This window comes from Bidens hawaiensis, unplaced genomic scaffold (genome assembly GCF_021521415.1).
Source record: "Bidens hawaiensis isolate Kalapana, Puna unplaced genomic scaffold, B.hawaiensis_p1.1 tig00035468_1, whole genome shotgun sequence".
In the NCBI taxonomy this organism is placed as follows: Eukaryota; Viridiplantae; Streptophyta; class Magnoliopsida; order Asterales; family Asteraceae; genus Bidens; species Bidens hawaiensis.
In genome coordinates, this window is record NW_027505370.1 from 182,008 (window position 1) to 203,178 (window position 21,171).

General features: G+C 37.4%; 2 protein-coding genes across 3 annotated transcripts; both read right to left on the reverse strand.

The window, feature by feature from the left end:
- Positions 1-558: 558 nt before the first annotated feature.
- Positions 559-2,340, reverse strand: LOC143612745 (uncharacterized). Its single transcript, XM_077086656.1, has 3 exons — positions 2,164-2,340; positions 1,307-1,395; positions 559-1,235 (listed from the first exon to the last, which is right to left on the reverse strand). Exons 1-3 carry the CDS (start codon positions 2,266-2,268, stop codon positions 605-607), a joined length of 825 nt encoding a protein of 274 aa, XP_076942771.1. The 5' UTR covers positions 2,269-2,340; the 3' UTR covers positions 559-604.
- Positions 2,341-15,197: 12,857 nt separating this feature from the next.
- On the reverse strand, positions 15,198-20,962 carry LOC143612734 (protein NPGR2-like). 2 transcript variants are annotated; one of them, XM_077086646.1, is made up of 6 exons: positions 20,911-20,931; positions 20,122-20,342; positions 19,054-19,306; positions 17,047-18,263; positions 16,259-16,412; positions 15,198-15,661 (listed from the first exon to the last, which is right to left on the reverse strand). In XM_077086646.1, exons 2-6 carry the CDS (start codon positions 20,290-20,292, stop codon positions 15,345-15,347), a joined length of 2,112 nt encoding a protein of 703 aa, XP_076942761.1. In that variant the 5' UTR covers positions 20,293-20,342; positions 20,911-20,931; the 3' UTR covers positions 15,198-15,344. The 2 variants fall into 2 exon arrangements, with proteins under 2 accessions (XP_076942761.1, XP_076942760.1); XM_077086645.1 differs by having other exon boundaries at positions 15,199-15,661; positions 20,789-20,962.
- Positions 20,963-21,171: the final 209 nt, after the last annotated feature.

Sequence of the window (21,171 nt, forward strand, 5' to 3'; positions counted from 1 at the left end):
ATAATAAAATAATTAAATAAATAAATAATTAAGAAAAAGCATCAAGCTAATGGACTAATTCGACTCGTAGGGTAAATCAACTTCATTTATCGTATATATGTAGTTTTGTCGTATTATCCGAGACTCGTAAAATGAGCTCAGTTTCTGGATCAGTTAAATATCAAGTCGAGTTAGCCTCGTTTGTATTATTACTTGCTTGAGCGAATGAGCCCTAGTTGCTAACGTCTCGGCTCGAATGACTAGATATTAAACTGCAACACCCTAGAAATTTCATATTGTTTGTGGACATGAGAGTTGCTAAAATTACTAAAACAATTAACCAACAATTACATGACCACAAAATAGAAAAAACTTAAAAAACTACCAACAAACACCATGAAGAAACTTAATCCAAATCAAACCTATATTTCTCAATCTTTCTGAACTCTGAAAGTAGCTTTCTGCCAAATTACATTCTTACCCCTCTGTACCCATGACCACACACAACAAATTAATTTTCAAAGATCCAAACTTTTTTCCAACAAAAACACATACAATCCAAAAAAAAACTGTCAAAAAACAAAAAAAAAGCATTCCAGAAATTCCTTTTTTACCCTTTGAGCTCTCAAATACTAGTGATCTCAAGCTCAGTGTTGTAACATGCAACCCTTTTGTTATTTCTTGTGATCTTCTCAGAAGCAATCAACCAGTTTGATAGACTGGCATCTACTTTTGGTTCTTGTTTCTCATTATCGGGTTCGCCCGAATTCAAATTCTCTTTTTGCCCATTGAAAGTCAACGGCTTTCGTGTTGACCCGTTTGACTTTAATGCATTCCATTGTGTAAGATTCTCCACAGGGTTTAACACAGATGCAACATGACCATTCCTATCGCGCGCATTCCTCTTTAACTCCATCGATGTTAAGACCGAACCTTCATCATCAATATTATCATCATAATGCTCTTCATCTTCCAAACCATAACCATCATCTTCGAAATCATCATCAAAGTCATAGTCTTCATTATCCAAATCCTCAATTTCATCATCGCTTTCGACACAATTTCCATATCTGTAATTTGGGATGCTTACAACAACTGAATCGGGCTCGGATTTGGGAAAGGTTTCGCCTTTTTCATTCTTTTCTAATAAAGATTCGGTACTGTCGTAAACTTGAATGGGCTCATAGGTTGTGACATTTGTATCAAATGTTACTTTTTTTCGCCTCTTTAAGCACAATGTTACCTCAGTCTTCTCTCTATATATCAAGAACAAATTTAAAAAGTTGTAAAAACCAAAACGAAGAAACAAAATTAAGAAAGTGATTACCTTGATTCTGGAAATGGATTGGATGGTTTTTCTTGAATGCTGAGTTCTAATGATGCATCAACTTTTAAAATGTCCTGAATTCTAGGTTTCTGCAGTATAAACAGCCAAACAGGCAAACATGAACTGATTAATACAGGATTCTGACTTCAAATTAAGTCAATTAAGGTTCTTTAGAGTTGTAAATTGTAATTACGGGTGTGAATGAGCCAAGTCGCTCATGAGCTACTCGAGATCGGTTCGAAAAAAATTTGAATCGAACCGAGCTTAAACGAGCTTAAGCCTAAAAATAAGCTTGTTTAGTAAACGATTCTGAGCTCAATATTCATTTATTGAGCTCGAGCCAGCTTGCGAGCTTAAGTAAGGTCGTTATTTATATAATTTTTGTTCCCTATGTTTGATATATATATTTATTTAGTGGTTATAGTTATACATAATTTTATGATAAAAGTAACCAAATGATACATATTATCTTATGTACAAAAAGTTATAAATGTATATGTTAAATAATTAAAAATAAACAAGCTCGAATTTGAAAACTATTCATAATTATATTAATGAAAACTATTCACGAGCCCAGCTCAAACTTGAAAACTATTCATGAGCCGAGCTAGAGCTATAGAAATAGAGTTTGAAATGAGTGGGTTCGAGTTCTTTGTAAGTAAAACGAAATGAGCTTGAACCTAAGTTCGGATTGGCTCGTTTACGCCCCTAGTTGTAACTGTAAGCGGTTCGCTTATAAAATGAGTTGATTTGGGTTAAAATTCAACTAAAATGTTGAATTGATCATAAAATTTCTTTGATATAAAAAGTAATGTGAGAAACTGAACTGTAAAGAGTGTGTGCATACATACACTTACATTATTATTATTATTGTTATTATTATCTCTTGGAATGGCCTTGTACCTCTGTTTCTTACGTTTCTTATCATTCGAAGACCCGAAACACCCAAGAAAACAACCCATTGAACTGTCCTTGATTTGCAGAGGAATTGAAGTGTTTAAAGTGTGTTGTTGATCATCGTATAATAACAAGAAGAAGAAAGCAGATAGATAAAACGGTCAAGTTGTGAGCTTTTTTGAGTTCAATGGGTTTATGTTTTGTTTTTCAAAAAGGCTAAGTGACCGTTGGGTTCGGGTCCAGTCAGCTGATGATGGGCGTGGGGTGGGTGAATGGATGGGACCATTTATTTATTATTATGGATAACGGTGGAATTTTGGTTTTGTTTAATTAATTACTTGTTTATTTATAAAGTTAATGATGATTTAAATGTAATAATATTTGATTTTGTTTGGTGTGATTGTGGTTTAAAGTTTAAATTGAGATCAGAATAAATTCCAAAAGGCCAGATTTGAATTAAGCCTATATTGATTTGAAAATTCTTGTCGGCTTTTTATGAATATTTTGAATTTGGTTTTCAAGTTAGGCTTATAGTCTAAAACAAGTAAGAATGTGAAATTTTCAGTGGCTTTTGTTAAGTTTAGATGATAAATTTGTCGCGCTTCTTCGATTCAAATTTTCATCTCTATCGAATTTGTACTCTCATGTTGGTACGACATCAGTTTCTACTTAGTTTTAACTGATCTAAGATCTCCATTTGAGTGGGGGTGGATGTCTTAAAAGGACAACATAAACATGTATATAGTGTTAGGATCTCGATTATGCAAACACACATAATGAATTGCAAAAATTAAACGAACATGAGACACAATGATTAACGTGGTTCGGTCTGTGTGGCCCACCTTTACGGGTTGCATCCAAAAGTTTATTACAAGTAAAGGATCTGTTTAAATAGAGGCCAAACTACAGTTACAAATTTAGAGGGCAAGCAACAAAAAGTAGTGTTGAATAAGAGAACAAGGGTCGCGCGCAAACCTGCTTTATCTTCAAACTCCATTAAGTCCAACAACTATCTGCTTGTCTTCACTAAACCGAGCCCAAACAAAAAATGTGCCTCCAAAGACCCAACATTTTGTCATCCCATCTCCACAATCAAGTAATGATTTTTTTTCTCTTATGTTTGGAATTGCAAGATAGATGTTTTCATTTTTACAAACGAATTAGTAAATGTGACGTGTACACCAACCTTAATTATTGTTGAGATGATAAAGACGTGAATTGTCATTTATATAAATCACCTACTAATATTATTCTTGTTGATCTTTAAATCTATAACATTTAAAGGTTTTAAAAACTTGAGTTGTGGTCTTTTTTATAAAAATAATTTCTCATTTCCTATAGCATAATAACTTTTAATAACTTAATTTTTTAGTTTATATTTTTTAAACCAACTTGTTATGTTAATCTAGATAAAGTAAATAGTTATTATGCTAAATTCCTTTTTGTAAGGCCCATGTTAGTTAATCAGTATGAGAGCTTTGTGAAAATTAAAATTTAATGTAGCAGTTATTTATGTTCGTGTTAAGTTATTATTCAAAGTTATATGTTTCCTACGTTTCTTAACGTAAACTCAAATTCATCAACAGAGCCGTCCCTGAGAATCTTTAAGAATTTAAGGGCTCGGGGCAAATGAAAAAGTAGGCCCTGAAATAAAAACTTAATACTAGTATATAAAAGGTGAATATTACAACGATAATTATGATAAGATTAACAAAATAAGGTTATTGTAACAATGATCTAATTATAACTTGTATACTTAAATAAAATCATGAGTCTCTTTTAACGTTTTTTATTTTAAATCAAAAGTCATTTTGGTCCGAAAATAAAAACTTAATAACTTGTATATAAAAGGTCAATATTACAACAATAATTATGATAACAATTAACAAACACAAGTTATCGTAACAATGATCTAATTACAACTTGTATACTTAAACAAATCATAAGTGTAACACCCCGACCAAAGGCGGATTATACATCGGGGCGCCACATATTGTTTCATTACTCGTGACACTATTGGGTGTCAATATTTAATAAATACATTCATTCGCGCACGCGCAAGGTTAACAAGATAACATAAATCATCATAAATCAATATATCATAATATTCGAACAACAATAACTTGTCTTGATACATTTTAATCTAGGTCCAAAATAAAGAAAACTCCCTACGAGTCCTCGAACTCCAAAACAGCTACTGCAAACCTGAACATGTGTTAAAATAAACGTCAAACACTTGCGTGTTGGTGAGAAATCAAGTTTAATACAATACATAGATAACCATAAATCTGCGCGCAACATGTGTATGTCTGGTTTTCAACAAGGGTGTAATCTGATCGGGATCAACTCTAAGATTCATAGACTGCCAGTGCTCACAATTGAGCTCACAAACAAGACAAACTGTGCATGTGCAAACAAAAGAGAAAATCATAAACGATAGTTCTCCCGTGTTCATCTAATGGTACCATGAGAACTGCGGAATAGACCGACAAGACGGTTAATGATCCACACATACAAATAAACAGCCAAGTCTACGTCCTCAACACATGGGATACTGCGCGACTAAAGTTCATAAACAAGTTTAAGACTCTAAGTTTGTATGAACACATGAACATCCCAAAACATTAAAAGCAAAAGGGGATTAGGTACGAGATTACTCACTTGATAAACGATGCGGTGTAAGATAAAGCAAGAACCAACTTTAAACAAGCACAAGTTAACCTATAAATAAGATTATTGTTTTAATGATTTGATTTAAGTCTTGATTATAAGTTAGCATAATTAATAAGTAAATTATTATATATAATATATATATATTACCGGAAAAGCAGGGCAGAACAGGGAGGAAGACGGAGGCAGAGAGGAAGACGGCAGAGAGAGCAAGGGGCAAGAGAACAGGAGAGATTAAGTGTTTTGTGTGTGTAGTGTTATGAAAATATTATTATTATTTATAGGAAAACCCTAGGAGACATAATCCCTAGAAAAGGGGAAAAGATTTTTAACAGGATCAAGCAAAAGATATCAAAAAGCATAAGAATCCAAAAGCAAAAGATATGGAAAGATATGGCAGCTGCAGAGGCAAGATAAAGCTGTCAGGGAACAGTAAAAAGGCATGGGCAGTTCAGAAAAAGGTACTGGTCAAGCAAGGAAAAAGCAGATCTCAAAAGATTATGTCACTCACTTTATCTGCCAACCAATGGGGTTGGTGCGCATGCTGCGCCGAAAGTAACTTTTCAGACATAAAGCAGATTAGGTCAACAGCACAAAAGATAAGACAACACAAAAGCAACGGCTAGATTAAACAGAAGAAAACTCAAAGGGTTCAGCGCGAGAAAGCTCGAGCGCACGCGCGAGAGCGAAGGCAGACACAGAAGGTCAAGAGAGCGCGAGCGCGAAGGCAGACGGAACCAACCTTAACGCGTCGCGGAAAGAACTACATTTCTAAGCGCGCCGCGGGAAGAATCACATTTCTTAGCGCGCCGCGGGAGGAACTAAAATTCCTAGCGCGCCGCGGGAAGAACTATAATTCTTCGCGCGTCGAGGGATGAACTACGATACTTAGCGCGCTGCGAGAAGAACTACAAATCCTTAGCGCGCTGCGAGAAGAGTTACAATTCTTAGCGCGCTGCGAGAAGAGTTCGTCTCGCGTATCGCTGAAACAGGTGGTCTTCACGCAGGATTCCTTGTAAGGGGTCTGGCGCGTGGAGCTGCGCAGACAACCTTAGGCGGGAAGGAACAAAGGACAAGCAAAGAGTTAGAAGAAAAAGAGGGAAACAAGGCTTAAGGGCGGGACGGCGTCAAGAGGGAAAAGAAGGCGGAAAGAGAGAAGGAGAGGGACGGGACGGCGGAAAGAAAGAGAGAGAAAGAGGCGGGAAGGAAAACATTATTATTAAAAGTAAAATATAAGTATAAATATTAAATCATAAAAGAAAGAGATCGGATCAGAGAAACGGGTACCTGGGTCGGGTCGGATTCGGGCAGATGTTACAGTCTCCCCTACTTTAAGAAATTTCGTCCCGAAATTTATCTCGAAGTAGGTTGCGCAGAGAACAGGTGCGGGTACTTGATCTTCATTTGATCTTCCCTTTCCCATGTAAACTCGGCTCCGCGCTTGGACTCCCAGCGAACTTTCACGATAGGGATACGACTGCGCTTGGTTTGCTTAACCTCGCGATCCATAATCTCAACAGGCTTCTCCACGAAATGCATAGTTTTATCAACTTGAACTTCATCAAGTGGAATGTGAAGGTTCTCGTCAGCTAAACACTTCTTGAGATTGGAAACATGGAACGTTGGATGCACATTGCTGAGCGCGGGCGGCAGGTCAAGTCTGTAGGCAACTTTTCCTACACGCGCGAGAATCTTAAATGGTCCAACATATCGAGGAGCAAGCTTACCTTTCTTCCCAAAGCGGACAACACCCTTCCAGGGCGACACTTTGAGGAGAACAAGATCACCAACTTGAAATTCGAGAGGCTTTCGCCTGCGATCTGCGTAACTCTTCTGTCGGCTTCTGGCAGTCAGCAGATGATCACGGATCTTGGCGATTTTATCGGTTGTCTCTTGAACAAGTTCGGGTCCTGTGATTTGAGTTTCACCCACTTCGCTCCAACAGATCGGGGAGCGGCACTTACGACCGTAAAGTGCTTCAAATGGGGCCATACCGATACTGGAATGATAGCTGTTATTATAAGAGAACTCGATCAAAGGCAGGTGTGAATCCCAATTACCTCCAAAATCAAGAACACAAGATCGGAGCATATCCTCAAGAGTTTGAATAGTTCGCTCAGACTGACCGTCAGTCTGAGGATGATATGCCGTACTCATGTCCAAGCGAGTTCCTAGCGCAGATTGGAGAGATTTCCAAAAGCGAGATATAAAACGGCCATCGCGATCGGATATGATGCTCAAAGGAGTACCATGGCGGCAGACAATTTCCTTGACATAAAGCTGCGCGAGTTGCTCAACACGGTAGTTTTCACGAATGGGCAGAAAGTGAGCAGACTTAGTCAAACGATCCACTATTACCCAAATGCTATCATGTTTGCTTGCTGTCAAAGGTAACTTGGTAATAAAGTCCATCGCTACACATTCCCATTTCCACGTAGGAATCTCTGGTTGTTCGAGCAAACCAGATGGGCGTTGGTGTTCAGCTTTTACTTTAGAACAAGTCAGGCATCTAGCTACGAACACAGCAATATCCTTTTTCATACCGGGCCACCAATAAGTAATGCGCAAATCCTTGTACATCTTATCAGCGCCGGGATGAACGGAATACCGAGATTTGTGCGCTTCACTCAGGATATCAGCGCGAAGATTCTCATCAAAGGGAATCCAGATGCGATTGAGATAGCAGAGAATTCCACTCAGATTAGGGACAAATGCGCTTCCGCGCCACACGCTAACTCGGCGCGAAGGTTACCATTACTGATGGATGCGCGCTGCGCGTCACGAATGCGCGATTCAAGGTTGCTTTGGATCGGCGCGAAGTGAAGCTGCGTGCGCGGCAAGATACAGTTAAGCTGGCAGGGTTTTCGGCTGAGCGCATCGGCTACCACATTAGCCTTACCAGGATGATACCGGATCTCACAATCGTAATCGCTGATGAGTTCGTTCCATCGGCGTTGTCTCATGTTAAGTTCCTTTTGATCAAAGATATGCTGAAGGCTTTTATGGTCAGTGTAGAGGATACACTTAGTGCCATAAAGGTAGTGTCTCCAGATCTTTAAGGCAAAAACAACTGCACCAAGTTCGAGATCGTGAGTCGTATAATTCTTTTCATGAACCTTAAGTTGCCTTGATGCGTAAGCGATAACCTTGCCTCGTTGCATAAGAACACAACCGAGACCTTGGTTGGAGGCATCGCAGTACACGACAAAATCATCATTACCCTCAGGTAGCGCAAGAACAGGAGCTTCACACAACAATCGCTTGAGCGATAGAAAGACTTCTTCTTGCTTCGAGCCCCAAATATACGGTTTACCTTTGTGCGTTAGAGCTGTTAAAGGCAAAGCGATCTTCGAGAAGTTCGAAATGAAGCGCCGGTAATAACCAGCTAAGCCCAGAAAGGAACGGATCTCGGAAGGAGAGGATGGCGTAATCCAGTTCTTGATTGCTTCAATTTTGGATGGGTCGACATGAATACCCATCTTGTTTACAACATGACCAAGAAACTGTACTTCATCCGACCAAAATTCACACTTGGAAAGCTTAGCATACAGTTGCTCAGCTCTAAGCTTTTGCAACACCAACCGAAGATGTTGCTCATGCTCGGCCTTGGTCTTAGAATACACCAGAACATCATCGATAAACACAATCACGAATTTATCCAAGAAAGGCCTACACACCCGATTCATTAGATCCATGAAAACGGCGGGTGCGTTGGTTAAACCGAAGGACATGACCAAGAATTCAAAATGGCCATAACGAGTTCGAAAAGCAGTCTTCGGAACATCTTCATCGCGGATGCGCAACTGGTGATAGCCAGAGCGGAGATCAATCTTGGAAAAACAAGAGGCACCTTGGAGTTGATCAAAGAGGTCGTCAATACGCGGTAAGGGATACCGGTTTTTAATGGTGAGTTTGTTCAACTCGCGGTAATCTATACACATGCGAAACGATCCATCTTTCTTTTTAACGAACAACACCGGAGCACCCCAGGGCGAAGAGCTAGGGCGAATGAATCCTTTAGCAGTCAACTCTTGAAGTTGGCTTGCCAATTCTTGCATCTCAGCGGGCGCAAGACGGTAAGGAGATTTAGCTACGGGGGAAGCACCAGGGACAAGATCAATACGAAACTCGACTTCACGAGCGGGAGGGATACCAGGAAGATCATCAGGAAAAACTTCAGGGAAATCACGCACAACAGGGATATCGCGAAGCTTCTTTTCTTCAGCAGGTTTAACCACATGGGCTAGAAATGCAATACACTTCTTCCGCAGGAGTCTTCGGGCTTCGGCGCAAGACATAAGTTTAAGACCACTGGAGGGTTTTTCGCCGTAGATATGAAGATCACCATTTTCTCGAGGAATGCGAATCAACTTCTTGGCACAAATAACTTCGGCGCGATTCTTCGAGAGCCAGTCCATACCAATGATAACATCAAAGCTTCCAAGAGGCATAGGGATGAGGTCAATCAGAAAATCGTTTTCGTTAAGGTTAAGCGTGCAATCTTTAATCACTGAGTTAATTAAAATAATTTCACCATTAGCCAATTCAACTGAAAAATCTTCTTTTAAGTTATCGCGCGGTCGCGCAAGCTTCTGTTCGAGGGCGCGAGAAATAAAACTTCGATCGGCGCCAGTATCAAAAAGTATAGAAGCATAAAATCCGTTAAGTAAAAATGTACCATTAACTACGTTATTATTTGCTTGCGCTTGGTGCGCGGTTATGTTAAAAGCTCGTCCACGCGTCGCCTGGTTCGAAATCTGGTTCACCGGATTCGCTTGCGTGATTTGCACTTGTAGTCTCGGGCACGCGTTCCGGAAATGACTGGGATCACCGCAGTTAAAGCACGATCTGGGTCGTGGGTTTTGGTAGGTTGGTTGAGGGTTTTGCGGGTAGACTGGTGGTGTTGGCGCAATTGGATTGGCGGGAAGGACTCTACAGTTTTCTGTAAGGTGACCAGCGCGGCCACATCGGTTACAAAGTCGACATGGGACTTGAGGTGGGTGGTGGAGTCTACAGGTTGGGCAAAAGGGGTGGTTTCCTGTGTAAGGTTTCTTAGTTGGCGGGGCAGGGAGTGCTGGATTGGTTAAGGCATAGTTGTGGACTATAGCGGGAGTTGGGTAGGTTGACAGTGGGTTAGGCGCATAAACTGGAGGTTGGTAGATGGGTTGCTGGACAATGGGCGGGTTGGTAAGCGCATAGGCTTTGCGCCTGCGCTTGAGGTTGTTACGGTTTGAGGGTTCTGGTTTGGTTTCTGCGGGTTCAGGGACAGTCTTGGTGAGTTTGGTCTTTTCAGATCCCCGCAGGAACAGGGTTCCTGCTCTGACATGGTTGTCGCTGAGCACAGCGGCCAACTCGATGGCGTCAGAGAGGGTTACTGGGTTTCTGGCCCATACAGAATCTTGAATTTCCATGGGGAGACCCCCAAGGAATTTCTCTATGGCTCGGCGGGAAGGGGTAACAAGGTGAGGGACAAGCAGGCTTAGTTCATGGAAGCGCGTCGCGTACTCGCGCGCTTCACCGCTGTATTGCTTCAAGTTCCAGAATTCTTCCTCCAGGCGCTTAACTTCGTTGGGAGGGCAGAATTCTCGCGTCAGAATTTCCTTAAATTCCTCCCAGAGCATGCTGGAAGCAGCTTCTGCGCCACGCGCATGAGCTACTCCATTCCACCATGTAAGCGCTCTAGATTCCAGGACACTGGAAGCATACAGGGTTCGTCTGTCTGAGGGGCATTGGGTGTGGAGGAAAGTGTTTTCTATTTTCTCAAGCCACTGGAGCATCACGGTGGCTCCTTCAAGACCTGTGAACTTTGGAGGGTTACCCGCGTTAAAGGACTTAATGTTGTAACCAGAGGTGTTGGTATTGTTTTGGCTCAAAGCTTGGGCTATTGCGGCGGCCATTTCCTGGGAACGTTGCTGTCTACGCATGCGCGAGGCTTCTCTTCTCTGAAATCGGCGAGATAGCGGAGGCATTCTATAAAAATTTTAAATTTAGTTAATATCTTGGTTTTAGCGCAAAGTATAACCTCGAAAAGCTTGGTTTCGCGGAGTCAGTTACTGTCAAAAGTTAAAGTAAAATAAATGACCCAAAATGCAGACTTAATAAAGGTAACAAATTCGAATCAAGAATCGACAATTCATGTATCACCATGACTTTCCGAATTCCCAATTTAAAATATACGAGCAAACGAGTATTGGAGATTGACGATTCATGTATCACCATGACTTTTCAATCTTCAATATAAAATATACAAGAAAATGAGTATTGGAAGTTGACAATTCATGTATCACCATGACTTTTCAAGTCTCCAACCTCAGAACATAGTCGTAAATGGAAATTGAAAATCAACTATTCATGTATCACCATGACTTTTCGGATTTTCAAATCCAACAAACGAATATGTAAGTAAAATCAATAAAAATCGAAATTCAACAAAAATCGAAATATCGCGGAATAAAACATAAAATCATATACTGCGCAAGCGCGAGTGTATTCATAAATAACGAGTAATTAACAATAAGCGCGCAAACATGAGATTTCTCTCATGTGCGAGAAGGGACTCTTAGGTATTCTAGGCCGTAACGTCTAACCACCTATCCTAAAGTCAACGAGCTCTGATACCAATCTGTAACACCCCGACCAAAGGCGGATTATACATCGGGGCGCCACATATTGTTTCATTACTCGTGACACTATTGGGTGTCAATATTTAATAAATACATTCATTCGCGCACGCGCAAGGTTAACAAGATAACATAAATCATCATAAATCAATATATCATAATATTCGAACAACAATAACTTGTCTTGATACATTTTAATCTAGGTCCAAAATAAAGAAAACTCCCTACGAGTCCTCGAACTCCAAAACAGCTACTGCAAATCTGAACATGTGTTAAAATAAACGTCAAACACTTGCGTGTTGGTGAGAAATCAAGTTTAATACAATACATAGATAACCATAAATCTGCGCGCAACATGTGTATGTCTGGTTTTCAACAAGGGTGTAATCTGATCGGGATCAACTCTAAGATTCATAGACTGCCAGTGCTCACAATTGAGCTCACAAACAAGACAAACTGTGCATGTGCAAACAAAAGAGAAAATCATAAACGATAGTTCTCCCGTGTTCATCTAATGGTACCATGAGAACTGCGGAATAGACCGACAAGACGGTTAATGATCCACACATACAAATAAACAGCCAAGTCTACGTCCTCAACACATGGGATACTGCGCGACTAAAGTTCATAAACAAGTTTAAGACTCTAAGTTTGTATGAACACATGAACATCCCAAAACATTAAAAGCAAAAAGGGATTAGGTACGAGATTACTCACTTGATAAACGATGCGGTGTAAGATAAAGCAAGAACCAACTTTAAACAAGCACAAGTTAACCTATAAATAAGATTATTGTTTTAATGATTTGATTTAAGTCTTGATTATAAGTTAGCATAATTAATAAGTAAATTATTATATATAATATATATATATTACCGGAAAAGCAGGGCAGAACAGGGAGGAAGACGGAGGCAGAGAGGAAGACGGCAGAGAGAGCAAGGGGCAAGAGAACAGGAGAGATTAAGTGTTTTGTGTGTGTAGTGTTATGAAAATATTATTATTATTTATAGGAAAACCCTAGGAGACATAATCCCTAGAAAAGGGGAAAAGATTTTTAACAGGATCAAGCAAAAGATATCAAAAAGCATAAGAATCCAAAAGCAAAAGATATGGAAAGATATGGCAGCTGCAGAGGCAAGATAAAGCTGTCAGGGAACAGTAAAAAGGCATGGGCAGTTCAGAAAAAGGTACTGGTCAAGCAAGGAAAAAGCAGATCTCAAAAGATTATGTCAGTCACTTTATCTGCCAACCAATGGGGTTGGTGCGCATGCTGCGCCGAAAGTAACTTTTCAGACATAAAGCAGATTAGGTCAACAGCACAAAAGATAAGACAACACAAAAGCAACGGCTAGATTAAACAGAAGAAAACTCAAAGGGTTCAGCGCGAGAAAGCTCGAGCGCACGCGCGAGAGCGAAGGCAGACACAGAAGGTCAAGAGAGCGCGAGCGCGAAGGCAGACGGAACCAACCTTAACGCGTCGCGGAAAGAACTACATTTCTAAGCGCGCCGCGGGAAGAATCACATTTCTTAGCGCGCCGCGGGAGGAACTAAAATTCCTAGCGCGCCGCGGGAAGAACTATAATTCTTCGCGCGTCGAGGGATGAACTACGATACTTAGCGCGCTGCGAGAAGAACTACAAATCCTTAGCGCGCTGCGAGAAGAGTTACAATTCTTAGCGCGCTGCGAGAAGAGTTCGTCTCGCGTATCGCTGAAACAGGTGGTCTTCACGCAGGATTCATTGTAAGGGGTCTGGCGCGTGGAGCTGCGCAGACAACCTTAGGCGGGAAGGAACAAAGGACAAGCAAAGAGTTAGAAGAAAAAGAGGGAAACAAGGCTTAAGGGCGGGACGGCGTCAAGAGGGAAAAGAAGGCGGAAAGAGAGAAGGAGAGGGACGGGACGGCGGAAAGAAAGAGAGAGAAAGAGGCGGGAAGGAAAACATTATTATTAAAAGTAAAATATAAGTATAAATATTAAATCATAAAAGAAAGAGATCGGATCAGAGAAACGGGTACCTGGGTCGGGTCGGATTCGGGCAGATGTTACAATAAGTCTCTTTTAACGCTTTTTATTTTAAATAAAAAGTCCCCTTTAAATACAAAAAATAAAATAACATGATAAAAAAAACTTAACATAAGATTCATCTAGACAATAAGGAGGGCATATTAAATTGAATTAAATTATTAACTGACAAACTTTCATAATTAAGAGACTATTTTAGTGAGGTTTGTGCTTTTCAATAAACAAATTTAAGAAAAAAACGGCTTGTCTTCTAACAAATTAATTCAAAAAAAACCTCTAGATGCAAGTCTCGAACGTGGGCAGGCCAAGTAATAAAAAAGCACCAAACCAGTTGAACCAAATTTAATTTATGGAATTATGTTGGTGTGTTGATATATTATATAAAAAATACAAAAAATATTTATGGGCCCTAAATAATGGTGGGCCTTGGGCTGTTGCTCTCCTTGCCCACCCTATGGGCCGGGCCTGTTCATCAAATATGGCAAAAATATTTGAGTAATATTGTAAACATAAAATAACTTGAATTTAGAAAATAAATAAATATAACAAAAAAAGGACTAAAAGTGATCACATCCCAATTGGAGTGATCACACAACTTATTTGGCATTCTATTTCTAGGGGTTCTTCCTTCTAATTTCTCAAAATAATTAGGTTTAATAAGTATAATCAATGCAATGGGCCCTTCAAACACGTTAGTGAGGTTAGCCACAAAATCATGCACTAATGGAGCTTTCCTACACAACAAACACAAGACCAAGAAAATTTAAATCTTCGAAAGTCCAATAATGGCCCCTCAAATTTCAAAATAAAATAAACTTTGTTTTCTGCCTTTCATTATGAGTCTAATTGACAAAGATGGTGTAATTATCACATAAATTTAAATTAAAGCAATCTGTTTTAAATCTCAAGTGTGTTACGTGTAACTCTCTTAAATAGTTTTGAAAGTTAAGCACGTTAGAGTGTAGTTGGAAATCTATTCAAGGAAGAACAAGTGTATTCTTTTGACTCAACCTGTTGGCCTTGACGCTTGCGGAATCACACGCCCTCAAATTTGAATCGGCGCCCGGAACCATGAATTTAAATTGGTTTTCGTAGTTATTTAGTTAAATTGATTTCGTTTTAGACGACACACACATAGATTTGTCTAAACTATAGGTATAAAAACTATAGAATACTGAAAACCTTTTTGAGATAGATATAATAAACGTAATCATAAAGAAACTTAAACCAATTATAACTAAGCATTACTTATATAAAGTATATAAAGTTATAACTAATAAATTTCACATCTAAGTAATTTAATACTTGACACGTGATGAGACATTTTACCTTTTTCTGTTATAACTAATGAATTCCCATATTTTTGTTTTTTTTTGTTTTCTTTTATGCAAATTTGTCTATATTATTTTTGAGTGGTTGGTAAAAACCTAAAAAGATTGTGCAAAATTCATAATTGTTTAGTGTGATGACCAAAAATAAAGGTCAAATTAGGTAAAATTGTACATTAGTAATCATTCCATAATATAATACATAGTTAATGGAAAAAGCTCTTCAATAATTTACCTACCTTAATATTGGTTTTCATGCTATAAACAGTTTCCTACAACCTGCTATTTTAATCCCAAAAATATTAAATTTGAACTAAGAGCATATTTAGTTGGTAAGATTTCATATGAATATGTGATATCATGAGATTTGAAATGATATCTATAGCACTTTTAGTTGGTAAATTAAATAAATTCATGAACTTATCAAGTACATGTCTCTCCAAAACAATGAAATATAACGGAAAAAAAAAACAAAAGACTCATATCAACAATATAAATGGTAGTTATCTAAATGGCTCGATTGGCTCGGTTTCCTCAAGTATGCTAGCAGCCTCGAAACAATTGGCAGCCTCACGTATGAACATCGGGCCGTCTTCTTTGTAAAATAACCCTAGATTATACCAAGCCGAAGAGTTAAGTCGGTCTAGTCTTAACGCTTCGGTCAAGAAGCTTTTGGCTGCTGCAGCAGGCTTGACTCCAGCTTGTCTGATAATCACAGCCAATGAAACTAGGCTCGCCACATGGCCCGGGTCCATGTCTAATGCAAGCTCATAAGCCTTTTGAGCTTCTTTGTCAAGTCCCTTTGCTTCATAGAGTAAACCTATAATAGTTGAAAGGTGAGATATAATTTCAAGTAGGGGGCGTAAATGAGCCAAATTGAGTCGATCTCGAGCTGAGCAAAAATTAAAGTTAATCAATAAAATGAGCAGGAGCTTTATGTACTATGCTTTACAAGGCTTGCGAGCCTAAACGAGCCCATTATTTATGTAAATATAATATATTACATGATAAATGTTATTCTATATAACTATGATAAAAATAAATAAATAATATGTATAAAACTACACCTATAAATATATATAAATATAATTATATATGTATATAAATATAATAATTAAATAATTAATGTATAAAATTACCTTTATCCATTTTTTTAAAATAAAACATTAATCAATATGTTAACAACTTAACATATTTTAACACTTTCTTTATCCATTTTTTTAAATAATATATGATTACACAAACAATTTAATAATATAAAACAACTAATCCAAAATCATCAAAAAAATATAACTTACAAGGTTTTAAACACTCGTATCTTTTTCTTTTCTTTTTTCTCAACTAAATTCTAATTAAAAAACCATATAATCTTTCCTAGACTAAACTTGAAAAGAAAACCAAAATAGGAAAAACATACCGGTAATATGCAATCGGGAGGCTGAATAGTAATCAATACTTTCAGATTTCAAAAGACAGGCCTCAGCATCACCCCATTGTGACAATTTCATATAAACCATAGCAAGATCATGCCATGTTTCCATTTCTAAACTTTTAAGATGTTTTCCACCAATCTAACATAATAAAAACATTTACACAAATTAAAAACCTTATTTTACTATGGTCAATCTTCAAGTTAAAGGCAACAAGCCAAAACCAACTTTAGATATCAACTTTTTCCCCAGAAAAAACCCTCACACTTTGATTTAAAGTCAAAGTCAACATGTTCAAGTTACCAAAAGTTCAGCTGCCACATCATCATAGGTTTAACAAACAGCAGTAAACTGAATTACCTAACTTCAATTTTGAAAAATTAAAGGTTTTTATCAAATTTCTTAAAACTGAGGGTTTTTATTACTTTTAAAATTAAGGGTTTTATCAAATTTTTAACTGAAATAATAACAGGACCAAAACGTTGACGAGCGAAACGTTCAGTGACTGTTCGTGGACCATTTGACGAAGAGTCCGCCTATGTTTTTTTTTTAATATGCGAACGAACATGAACAATACTTTTTGTTCATGTAGTTAAACAAACGAACACGTGTCTTATTCGTTCGTTTATGTTCGTAAATGTTAGCTAAGATACGCTCGTTTATGCCCATTCGTTAACCTTCATTTCGGTTGAAGTTAAACAAATGACACGAACATGCTCGTTCAGTTCGTTTAGAGGCCCACCTAATTATATAGCCCAAAAATAAAAAACTTTACCTCATTATTCTTTTTCTGAGCCCGAAAACTTTTACCCTGAACTTGAAGAACCGCAAGAATCTGTGTATATGTCTGAATTGCATTCTTTATTTCACCCTGTGCAACTTGAAGCCGAGCTTTAGTTCTCAACAACTCTCCTTGATCCCATTTCCCAGTTTGTTCCAACGCAGCATTAATTACCGTTTCGCCCTCCAAAAACCGTTTCTGAGCAGATAATATTCTAGCCAACAAAATCCACCCTTTAACATTTGACCCGCCTTCCAGTTTAACCAAACGTTTAGCATAACCGAGAGCAACATCCAATTTCCTCTGTTCAGCATTTTCTAAACTCAAATTATAAACGATTCTTGAATCATTCATTCCTGTTAATTTCCCGGCAGATTCCAGACAGTGAATCACTTCCGTCTGCTTCTCGAACCGTTCAAGATCACTAATTGCAGATCTACAGTGACCAGAAATTGAAATCCCTAATAAATAATAAGCGATCCCGGTCATCTCGTCACATTTACTTTCCAAGGCTCGAATGGCGCGTTTAGCATTACTTGCACCCTCTTCAAAAAGATTCAAGCTTTCACCACAAATTTTAGAGCCCAATAATAAAGCTGGCCCACAATTCGGGTCGTCATGTTTATACACATTTTTTAATAAATGCAAAGCCGATATATCATCACCTTGCCCGTGATAACATAAGGCTAAAAGAATATACCTTTCTTTATTATCGATAACACCCGCAGGTAACTCTTCTAATTGTGCACATAAAGCTCCAAGCCCATTAGAAATGGACAATGCATAAGAAAGATGATCTAAAATAGCTGGGTCCCACTTGATCATTTGTAACGAAACTTTTCTTAATAATATCATTAGAAGTAATATCGCTTCTTCGATGTTGTTTTTGGGTACGAATGAAGTGTCCATCTGGGATCTCAAATTAGGGGGGACGGCTTCTTCACCGCCATTATAAAGAAGAAAAAAGGCGAAATCTTTTTGAATTTTTGCAGTTGTTTCCGCGTTTAGGCTTTGGTGGTGGAGCAGGGCCCGTCTGAATGACAAAACCGCTTCTTGGGGTGAACCCGCGAGTTTATATAACTCAGGGAGTAACTCGATTGCGTGGTTTAGCGTTTCTTGTAATTTGCAATCGGTTCCAAAGTTTTGGGGTAAGCCTTCGGGTAATGATGATTCGATAACGTCGAGAATAATTTTGCATGATTGAGCCGCTTCTGTAAAAAATTGAATCATGATTTATGATCATCAAAAAATTATGTAATTTAAGAGTATTTGACTTATCATATACAAAATTAGGGGTGTAAACGAGCCAAGCAGCTCGTGAGCTACTCAAGATGGGCTCGCTAAAAGCTCGAATCAAACCCATCTTAAACGAGACCGAGCCTGAGCTACACTTATTGAGCTCAAGATACTAAGTGAGTCTATTATTTAATATAATGAATATATTTTTTAGAACAATCATTATTATATATAAAAATAAGTATATATATATATATAAAGTAATTATGCATTTATACAGATTAATTAAAAAATAACAGACAAACCGAGCTCGATCTCAAGATCTTGTGAGTTAAACAAGCCTAGCTTGATCTCAAACTCTTGTAAGTTAAGCGAGCCGAGCTCGGGCTCAGCTTGTTTACGCCTCTATCTAGAATAACAAACACTTACTTTTATTCAAATTCACGTATTTTAAAAATGTTTGACCATCGTATAACATCAATTTAGAGGTAGCGGGTCATATGGTTTGTGTAACAGGTTATTGGGTTGACCCGCAAACACTTTTTCCTACTTTCTTGAACTTTACATATAATTAATATCTCAAAAACATGAATTACAAAAACTATTAACTAAAATACTAATCAAAATCTTTTTGAAAAAAGCAACTTCTGAACACCTCAACTTGAATCGCTTCTTTATGTGCTTATATGAGTTCCAAACTAAACAAACCATTTCAAGATCAAGTAAATACAAAAACAAAGAAACTGTAAATAAAAGAAAGAGTACCTTTATACCTCTGAAGAACTTGCAAAGATTTTGACTTCAAATAAATGGCTTCAAGATAGAAACCAACAGCATGTATTGACAATGGCGGGTCACCATAATTATTGGAAACTTTTTTACGGGGTTCGATTCTTTGGGTTAAACTAGTTTTCATCTTGGGGGTTACGGTGGCTAAATCTATCCCTTCAAACACGTGAAGAGCGGCTTCTATGTTCCCCCTTTGATATTCATATCTCCCTAACACTGCTCTTGCTTCCTATATTATAATAATATTGTGAATTAAAAAAATAATAATAATGCGATTAATAAAGATGTTAACTATAAGAAGGATCGTTAGCTCATCTTAATTGTTTGATATTTGATTATTGGAAGTTTTGAATTAGCACTTAATCATTTAAGTGTTTGTTAGGATGTGTGTTTTCATATTGATTAGTTTGACTAGAGGGACAAATAAGTGACAGGGAAGTTGAATAACGAGCTAAAACGGGTTTGGGGCAAAGCAAGTAAACTTATGAGTGGACCCCATTTTTTTTCCAATTTGTAATTATTCTTTTAAAAAACAAAAACCATATTATTTAAAATTAAGATAACTTCTTTTACACAAATATGATTTAGGACATTTTAAACATTTGACTACACTTCAGGTGGCTTTTCAGTTTTCACCCGTCGAGTCCCTTTCACGCGTTTCATATTTAGCTATCTTGTATTTTTGTCAAGTTTGACCCGTTTCAATAAAATTTTTAAATGGTATAAATAACTTTAATATTAAGATAACTTCTTTCACACATAAATTGTTTAGGGTATTTTAAACATTTGACTACACTTTAGGTGACTTTTGAGTTTTGACCCGTTCATCCATTTGACACGTTTCATTTTTAGCTATTTTGTATATTTGTCATATTTGACCCATTATAAATAAATTATAAAAATGGTTTAGTAATTTAAATAACTTAGGACATTTTTAAAGAAATCTAAAACTCAAAACCAACTATAATCACTTTATGAGCACACATTCTAGAATTAAGAGATTTAAAGAAATACGTGAAAATGTAAAAGGCAAAAGGAAACAACCTCATAATTTAAAGAACCGTTTTCACGAAGAGATGATTCCGCTTCTTCAATGTTACCCGTATCTATCTTCTTATCATTTTCACCTGTTGCTTGAGAAGAATAACCATCTGAGGAACAATCATTCACCGCAAGTGATTCTGATGAACGAATCATCTCGCTTTCTAGTTTCATCTACTAAATTCCCACCTTTTTAGCCCAATTATATGCCTCACACTCTTAATCTACAAAACCATAACAATAAAAAAACCCGATCACATTACACAAACACACAAAGATTAGATCTTGCACAAAAACAATTTTGCAAATTATGAATTTTCATAAAAGTGAATAATAATCATAATCATGTGATATAAGAAGCTAATTTTCATCATTTTAAGCATATTTCAGCACCAAAATTTAAAATTTATCATAAATTATGTTTCTTTTTCATCATAAATTGCCCAATTAAAACAAAACCCAATTCACCAATCAAATTAGTCAAATCCACCCAATTTCAAACCCTAGAAATAAAACCCTAATCAGAAACACAATTCACATAAAAACCCCAAATTCAAAACCCTAGAGCACATAATCACCGAAAAAAAGCAAACCCAAATCAGATTATAACCAAACCTCACATTTCAATTGTCCGAATTGAATGAATTCAAGAATGAAAGAAAGAAATTACCTTTCTTTAATTATGGGGACTTGAAATAACATAATACTATTTGGGTCAAAAGTGATTGACTCAATGGACAAAGAATCAAGTAAAGGTTGAAGCTTTATGAATCTTTATCAGATATCAGGTACCTAATTGTTGCAATTGTGATGACGATGATGATGATGATGAATCTGAAATTGTAGATTGAAATTGGGGGTTTTGAATTAATGTTTTCCCATGTGAATTAGATGGTGTTATAAACAATATTATTTTTATTATTATTGAAGAAAGAAAGAAAGTAAGATCGGCCGTCTAAGCATTCAAGGGGTTGGCTTCATTACCTGTCACAAAACTAGTTTGATGTGGCCATGTTCCTAGTTACAAATAATATTTTAATCTAATAATATTAT